The sequence below is a fragment of the Grammomys surdaster genome, unplaced genomic scaffold (genome assembly GCF_004785775.1).
Source record: "Grammomys surdaster isolate TR1022 unplaced genomic scaffold, NIH_TR_1.0 64, whole genome shotgun sequence".
In the NCBI taxonomy this organism is placed as follows: Eukaryota; Metazoa; Chordata; class Mammalia; order Rodentia; family Muridae; genus Grammomys; species Grammomys surdaster.
Window position 1 is genome coordinate 3,534,772 of NW_021604566.1, and position 9,304 is coordinate 3,544,075.

Genomic DNA, 9,304 nt, shown 5'->3' on the forward strand with positions numbered 1-9,304 from the left:
TTTCTGAGGGGCAATAGGCACAAGTTGCATGTTCTGCACCAGGCATTATAAATGAAATTTAAATTCAAAAGTAAACCACCATAGATTCAGAGAAAGTTTATTTTACTGGATCCAGCCTATTTCACTCCAGTGAGAACAGTGGTCCACTCAGTAATATTGGGGGCTGGTGAGATCATCAGAAAAGACTTTAAGTATAGAGATCTTTAGTTCTAATAATTTTTATTCAAAAGTTTAATAAATTTTACATTAACATGAACTGAATTAATTTTTGTTTTTTAGGGAAAATCCAAAACAATTCCATGCTTTAATCCTAATACTTTATTACCAGGTAAGCATTTACCCGATGGCCTTAAATGAACTTTAACTGTGTGTGTAACCTCCCCGTTCTTCTTGAATGTTCATAAGCATCTATTATTAGCTGACAAAATTTCTTTGGAATTTCTGTTCTCTGTACCAGGTGCAGTTTCAGATCAATGTTGATAAGGCAGGAAAGCTTTTGAATGTTAGGAAGCCCTTGCCTATGTTTCCTTATTCCAGAAAAAACTTTCTCAGTGACATCACTCATAAAATGTAAAGTGGCCACCTCAGTGTAAAGAACCCACAAACCTCAAATAACTGCTATGCTTCCAAAACAATCAGATTATTGCTAGAATGAAATAAACTTTATATCTCCTTTTATAAGGTTACTTCCTTACAGTGTCACTATTTTATATTCTAATTGTATTTATGCACAGGTACTAATTATATATAAAACACTCTGAACTTGGAGTTATAGTTTTGGTTTCCACATTTCTCTGCTTAAATTATGTGCTGTTCCATAGTGTTTCAAACTAAACCAACCACGTTCATACACTGTATCCCCTCTCTAACTGCTCGATAACTAGTTTTCCTCATATATTGAACACTTACCTCAGTATATATTTAATGGCCAGTTCCTCTTAGGCAGTACTAAGGGGTTCAAATAAGTGACTTGTTTTCTTTTATCACAGTAGGTTTTTAGTAACCTACTGTTGAAGAAGCAATGTAGAGTTTGCAAGAGCAGAATGTTTAAAAACACTGCCTTTGCTTAGGTTCAAATCCTCCAGCAGTTAGTAGCTGTGGGATCTTGGATAAATTGCTAACATTCTATAATTTAGTTTTCCCATATAAAATGAGGTTACTATGTCTCATTTGTTTGTTGAGAAGATTCAATGAATTGATGTATACTCCTCCAAAGAACACTGGAAACAGTTCAATAGAAATCAGCTGTGAATTAGCTATGATGAAAACATGAGTAGTAGTTTCTGAACTAGATTACGACATATGATAGATTGATTATTTTCTTCACTAGTGGTAGTGTAAGAATTTGTGTAAGGCTCTAACTTAAAAATGGGATCTAGCTGAGAAGTGTTATGGGAACTGACTGCTATTTTGAAAATTGCTGCTGGAGTTGTCAGTTCATCAGCTTGCCCTTTCATAACATGTTCATGTGTTTGCACAGACCCTCTTCTGCGGGATTACTGGGTCTATGAAGGATCTCTTACTATCCCACCTTGCAGCGAAGGAGTTACCTGGATATTATTCCGATACCCTTTAACTATATCCCAGATGCAGGTGAGTATGCACCTTGAGATCTTTCAGAGTGAAGGTCTGAGGCTAAGTATCCTTTCTATTACAGGGAAAATGTCTGCTTTATGCTTTAGTTTCTGTTGTTAGACTGTCATAGCTTTCAGTTGAAAGTTAAATGCTGTGAGCCAGGGAAAGTGATAGAAAGGTCAAAGATGATTGAAACCCAATGCCCATTTATGATCTGTATTCTAAAAGTTAGTTTTTGTAGAGTAAACAGAAGTCACCATGAAACACCCAAACTTTTGGTTAGTCTAGCCATTGCTTTGTGTGGATTTTTCCAGGTATGGGAAAAAGAAAGTTCTGGGCATAGAGTGAGACTACTGATTATTTCACAAGCATGTAATAGTTCTTTCTTGACATGCAAATTACTATGATGTATGAAGGCATGTAAGAGAGCCAGAAGGAAAGCCCTGGGAAGTTCTGGATTGTTATCTGAGCTTATTTACTCTTGCTGTCCTTGAGTTCCACATAGGTTCTCTAAATGCCAATGAAAGCTGTCTGTGGGGACACACATCCACAGGGATGCTAAGGTGGTAAAATCACTTGAGCCAAGGGGTTTAAGACTCGGCTAGATATTGTAGCAAGATGTACCTGGGAGAAGGAAGAGAAGCAGGATGAGGAGGAGAAGGAGGAGGAAGAAGAGGAGTAGTAGCAGTAGGAGGAGGAGGAGGAAGAAGAAGAGGAGGAGGAAGAGGAGGAGGAGGAGGAAGAGGAGGAGGAGGATGAATGCTGACATTGCCAGGAGAGACAGTCCAGTAAAGTTTGGCTGGATATTAGCTGGGAAAGCATGAGACAGCACATCTACTACATGTTTATGGTTTCTAAGAGGAGGGGATAGACCTCTTGCCCAGTGTGTGTGGTCCTGGCTGTGACCTACAGGACTACTCATATAGAAAAAAAAGTGACATGATTATAATACAGTACAGATATTTTTGTCAGATTTCTGTTTTTCTAGATCTGAGGGTCACATTCTCTAAAGCTATATTTTCTCTTCATGACCCACCCTCAAATGCTTAAGAAATAGAACCAAGCTTTCTTCAAAAAAGTTTTATGATGTTTTAAATAATCTATCATTTCTTGAAGTTAAGAAGCTCAAGTTTGCTAAATTCCAGATTGACTTCTTTGCTAGTATTATTTTCATTTATTTTATTTTTTAAATATTATTTTTATTTGTTGAGATTATATTAGATAGTTTCCTACCCCCAAAGCCTCCCATGTAACCCTCCTCCCCCAGCTCTTTCAAGTGTATGCCTTCTTTTTCATAAATTGTTGCAGATGTTTATGTAAATACATATGTAGTCGTCATTACATAGATATACCCTGCTTAGTCTGCATAACATTATTTGTATGAACATTTCCAGGGCTGACCATCTGCTATTGCATGATCAGTTGGTGTGTTCTTTCCTGGTGAAGACTGTTTCTTGCAGTCTCGGCATTCCTTGGTTTAGCATTAATTCTTTGAAATCTCATGCTTAGCATTTTCAATCCTTATTTCAGATTGTCTAGGGAACGGTTTAAAGTCCCCCTTCATCCTCTTCTGGATACCTCTCACAGGTTTTAAACTTTTGCCACATCCCTTTCAGCTTTTATTTTCCATAGGACAAATCCCAACTGTGTTCTTCTTCCTCATCTATTTGTTTTTATAAGAAACTATGTCAGAGTGTGTACTGGGCATAGGGAACAAAAGATTGAAATATAACCATTACTTCAAAAGTGTTGCTCTCAGTTCAGAAGGAAAATGACTGTACAGGCTACAGTTGTAGTAATGTGTTCCAGTGAGTCCAGACTGGATGGACTGAGGAATGACTTCAGAAAAGTAGAGGTTTGTTTGGTGAGAGTAAGGAAATCAGAAAATTTACTTTAAATATTGAAAATAAAGTCTTGGGATAATGGTGTCTTATTTTGAGATTTAATAGTAACAGTATCTTCTGTAATAGATAAACCTCTAACTTTGTTGACCTAGAGTAAGTAATTGTTTTATATGAGTCTGTTTAACCTCAGTGTGTCAAAAATTTATGATGTATCTGAAATCACATGGAGGATTGCTTGCCAGCATGGCTCTGGGCTTATGGAAGGCGAGCACCATTGTGAAAATTCTCAGGTGTCAAGTTCAATAGTATACTCTACTAAGTTGGAGGCAAAACCATTGTCTGTGGTTCTCTCTCTGGTGTCAAAAGGAACATGGGTGTGTGTTGTCTCTTTGAGTAAGACCGGACGACAAGTCTGACCCTCATTCATCAAGTCACACCGGAGATGAACTGTGTTTGGGGAAGCCAACAGCATGTACGTTTGGAGGAAATGTCTCCTCTTCCTTTGAGAATGGCTGACTTCCCAGTCACATTAATCTGTCAGGAAACAGGCTTATTTTTAGCACAGAGCATTGTGGCATCTCTTGAGAGGAAGCAGTGTAAGTGCAGACACACATCGATATAACATGTGTTTGGGTCTATGAAAATGCACTTCAGAGTGGATTTCTGTCTATGACTTGAAGATTTCACTCGATGCCTCTCACAGAGGTTCATGGAAAGTAAAGTTTTAAAAACTGAAGAAACCTACTGAAGGAAGTAAAAATTAGAAGTCCAAAGAAAGAGGAAATGACCAAGAAAGATCAAGAAGCTGTGCATCATTAAAGGAGAGAGGGAGGAAGGGGAGACGGACAGAAACAGTAGAAAGAAAGGCACGGGTCCATAAAACACCCCTAAGAGGGTGATAGGCAGAGCCTTAAGATGGCAAGCTGCATCCTACCTCACATGGCCTGTTCAGCCACACAGAAGCAGTTGGTGCCTTGGAATGCCTCCTCTTCATTAGCATCCCTGAAAAAGTGCACCAAAGCCTGCTCCTGCTGCTTTCCTGCTAAACTCACAGCAGCTTGCAGTTGAAAGAGGGTGGGCTTCTGCTGCAGTGTGGATGGCCCTGTCCTCGGTGCTGAGGACTCCAGGATACATGACTGGAAGCCTCTGTGAGGTGACTTTTTTTGTTTTGTTTTGTTTTTTTTTTGTTTTTTTTCGAGACAGGGTTTCTCTGTGTAGCCCTGGCTGTCCTGGAACTCACTCTGTAGTGGAACTCACTCTGTAGACCAGGCTGGCCTCGAACTCAGAAATCCGCCTGCCTCTGCCTCCCAAGTGCTGGGATTAAAGGCGTGCGCCACCACTGCCCGGCTTAGAGGTGACTTTTTCATAGGATTCCTGGCTGTGTGCTGTATGTTGGAGAGAAAAAGATGATTGGGTGGACTTGAATGGAAGTAATTTTCTTTTTATGATCTCACAGCCATTTAATCACTTTAAGATAAGAAGTGCTCTAATTATTAAAAATCAAGGAACAACAGAAAAAACATAAAAACATTTTTATCAGAATTGTTGCTTAGAATGAGATTTCCAAAACAGAAGAGAAATACCAAACATCATAAAATATGATAGAAATTTTAATATACCTTTTACTTTGGTAGTCATTAAAATGGAGACAGACCGTCTAGCATTGCTGGAATATGCCGGTGGAACAGTGGTCATACAGCAAGGGATGCGAACATATATCATGGGAAATATGTTGGTTGTTACTATCCTTCTTTTCTTACCCTGCCCTGCCTTTTCTCCCACCTATCTATTTCAGTTTCTTAGCTTATCTCTATTCTCATATTACCTGTCGTGTGGTTTTCCATAAAACAATACCAACAAGCTACGGGAGATGACGGTATATCACCTTGGTCTTATTCCCCTCTGTCCCTCCCCTCTCTTATATAAATGGGTAGAAAACTAAGAGTGTCCGTAGATCTGGCATCCTGAGTTAGAGAATGACATATATGTGGTCTGGAGGATCTAGGTCATGTCTGTTTTGGGTGCTGGGTATCAAGCCAGGGGATCACAGGTGTTTTAGCACATGCTCTTCCCTAAGCTTTACCTCTTGTTATGGACAGATGAGGAATTCTGATAAGCTAGGAACACAGCCGTCTGTCTGGAGGACTTTACTGTTCCATATGGGGCTGAAAGACTGTCCATGGTGAGAGGTCCATACCATGGCTATGCATGGAAAGAATTCAGTTGATTTGAAATGCCAGTTGTACTTTTAATCTATGTCTACGGCTCTCTGATGGTTTTAATGAGAATGGCTCACACAAGTTCATGTGTTTAAAAATTTGGCTTCCAGTTGATGAAACTGTTTGGAGAGGATCAGGAGGTTTGGCCTTTTTGGAGGAGGTGTATCTCTGGGGACAGCTTTGAAGTACCAAAAGCCAATACCCAGTCAGCTCTGTTTGCTTCCTACTAACAGATCATGGTAAAATTGCTCAGCTGCTGCTCCAGGGCCACCTCATGCCTCTGTCTCCCACCATCACCATGGTGATCATGGACTCTAACCCCCGTGTTAGTACTGTGAGGCCCAAAACTAAAAGCTTTCTAGTTTACTTTGGTCATGGTGTTTTGTCAGCAATAGAAAAGTAACTAAGACAGAACTTGGTGCCAGAGAGGAGACTATTGCTGTGACTGCCTATGGAATTTTTTTTTTGAGGAATGTAGAAGACATTGGGACCTTGGACTAAGAAAGTGGTTAAACTCTGTAAATGGGGATTAATGGGCCATCATAGTAGGAGTTTAGAAGACAATAGTGCTGAGAGCAGTGGCTGCCCTTTGCCTGTGAGCTAAGAATCCGAGGCTAAATTGAAGGGAAAAAATAAACCCCACGTCTATGAGTTTAATGGGTGCTTTCCAAGATTTGGGTGGTGATAATGTGATAGCTGGGGTCTACCATGAAGGCTTCTTCTTTGTTTATAGGATGAAGGTGTAAGAACAGTGTTGGACTGATTTTGTTGGCAGAGGAGATTTTAAGACAAGCTAGTATTTACTCTCAAGATATTGACTCTGCTGAGTAGTTATTACTAATAACTCTTATGAAGATCAGTGAAAAAGGGCAAGCAGGGCAAACAGAAATATAAAACATACAGTTTGAGGAGAAGAAGAATATCAGGAAATCTTGTGTTGGAATCAAGGCTTATGCTGAAGGAGATAAAGAGATCCAGGTACAGACTGGAGTAAAGGGAGTGATGTCTTCAGGGCAAAAACTCCACACATCCAGCGCTGCAACTTGTGGGAAAAAAGCCCAAAGAATAATCTCCACCTAAAAAGCAAATATATAATTAATAGAGGGAGTCGGGCTTCATCCCCAAGGAGCCCAATTTGGTACCCTCAGTCATGTGGTTCTGGTTTTGGATCATGAAGGAAAGGGGAGTAAAATGGTTGTGAAATCTTCCTCAGGTAAAGAAAGCTGCTAGGTCCAGCTGTGTTAACAGAGAGTCCATTGTGTGAAGCAGTGAAACTGAAGCCTTGATTGAATTGCAGACCCAAGGAAGGATGTCAGAGCTGTGGAATGTCTGCCTGGGAGAGCATTCAGCAAAGGTGGAAGGATGGAACCATCTTTGATATCAGAGATGGAGTTACCGAATTTAGCATTTGCCCTACTGGGTTTCAGTCCAGTATTTCCTTTCTCTGTCCTCATTCCTTCCTTTTGGAATGGTAATGCATATTTTGTGCTGTTGTACTTTGGTAGTATTTTATTCGCTTTTGATATTAATTTTATAGTGGGTTACAATTAAGATTGCCTTGAGGCTTAGATAAGACTTTGGACTTTTAAAGTATGTTAAGACTGTGAAAGGTGATAGGGACTTCTGAAGTTGGACTAAATGCACGTTGCATTATGATATGGCTAGAAAACCTGTGGAGTAGAGTGTGGCTTGTATGAGGGTGTCTGCCATCCCCTGCTAATATGTTTGCGTATTTGATCTCTAATTGGGGAAACTTTATGGAGATGGTTAAGAAGTGGGGCCTTGTTGGAGAATCTGTGTTGCTGGACATGGGCTTTGAGGTTCCATAAGCCATCACCATCTCCAGTTAGCTCTGTGCTTTATGCTTGTGCTTTCTGCTTCTTCCACTTTTTGCTGTGAGAAGACCCTGCCATGAGCCTGCCCCTTGCTCTTATAATTTCCAACCTCCAGAGCTGTCAGAAACAGATGAATTATTTTTACATCACCAGCTTTAGATAGTCCATAATCACTGCACAAAAAATGGCTCAGGTACTTGTAGGTCTCAGACCTGAGTGTGTACCCAGATGCTCAGGAGGTCTCTGGGCTCCACCTGAAATGCCAACCCAGTAGGTGCAGTGAGGAAAAGAAAATATAAAATTAATTGAGTTTCAAAATAGCTTCAAAGTCAGTGAGAAATGACATAGCTCCTATGATGTGCTTAGACCACAGCTTGTCACTGATCCTCCCTGTGGCTTGTGAACTTCGGCATAGACTCTTCATATAGTTTAAAGTGAATGCCAAGAGGCAAGATTTAAGCTGTCCCAGTGGATTGATTTACTATCAGTTTCAGCTAAGGATTTATCTCCAAAATGCTGAAGGTTTGGTGTGTAAAGAAGTTGCACAGTGGATGACTGGTTAGTAATTAGCATAAATGGTACACTGCTGGAGCTATGCTGAGTGTCTACATGGATTCTTTCTTCGTTTTACTGTTTGTCACCCTTATGAGTGCTGCCATCCTTGTCATCTCTGTTGCACAGGGGCATAAATAGGTGATGTCATTTGGTCATGTGGGGCCCAGGTAGCAGAGCCAAGAGAGAATGACAGGTATTTGGCTATAAGCTCAAATCCCCCGCTACTTTTTTTTTTTTTTAAATAGCATAGGATTCTGTGCTGTCCAGAGTCCTTATGTTTTCACCTGTAAGAGGGGAGAGTTACGGAAAAAGCAAAAGCAAATACTGAGGGGATTCTCATGAAGCCTCTCATGAAGCCCCAGTTTTAGAGAGTTTTCAGTTGCTGTAAGCATTGGGTACTACTTAGGACCCTGGGAAGGACCAGTGAAAGAAAGCTGATTTAGTAGTTGCTTCTGTGCTTAACCTGCACTGCAAGCAAGTGCAGCATGTAGGCATAGTGAAAATGCAGATCAACAGGGCAATTCCATCTGACTCAGACTTTCCTCGCTTACAAAACTCAATCTACATTTGGAAATGTGGAAAAAGAAAACATTACAAGTCATCTTTGTAACCAGGTTGCTAATGTAACCCACCATTTAATTTCCCTCATTCCAACCTATATGGGAGTGGACTGAATTAAAACATACGGGACATAAGAGAATGCACTCGTATGATTTTGCCATCATTTAGAGATTTACTGGCCCCTTTTAAGTCTGGGCTTTTAGTTAGAAGCCTTGAAGTTGTTGATCTCTTTCATTGCTTCTCTTTAAAGGAAGACTGGATTCTTGTGTTACAGACCTCTGTAACCACAATGTTTTGATACATAGACACTCCTGTGTAAAAAGAATGGAATATGGCTGTTTCTTATTGCTGTGGAGTATTTTAGTGAAGTACTAGATGCTGTAGATTATGTGGGTAGCATGTGGGGTGAACTTGGGGAACACACATGGAATTTTTGCTGGTTACTAAATTCTTCTCACATTCACATCTTGTAGACTACAGTTTCTTAGGTTTCTCAAACCAAAGGACCTGACAAGGAGGTCCTCAGAACCCTGGAAACCTTTTCATATGTCTCACGCAAGCCATAAAACCTGGAAAGACAACCAGAGTGGGAAGATGGGATAGGAATGGCTAAGAGAAGAGTTTGGGTTTATACTTTGGGAGAAGCAGAGGCATCTTTCACATCTGTATACTCCAGAAGGCTAGATGAGAAGTAGGGCCAGCGTTCTATCTATGC

The 9,304-nt window shown here is 40.3% G+C and overlaps 1 protein-coding gene across 1 annotated transcript in view; it reads left to right on the forward strand.

The window, feature by feature from the left end:
- Ca8 (carbonic anhydrase 8) overlaps nt 1-9,304 on the forward strand; it is a 90,073-nt gene that overhangs the window by 51,208 nt on the left and 29,561 nt on the right. Inside the window, exons 6-7 of the mRNA XM_028770318.1 lie at nt 280-328; nt 1,481-1,593. Coding sequence (XP_028626151.1) covers nt 280-328; nt 1,481-1,593 — 162 coding nt within the window. The remainder of the gene's footprint in view (nt 1-279; nt 329-1,480; nt 1,594-9,304) is intronic.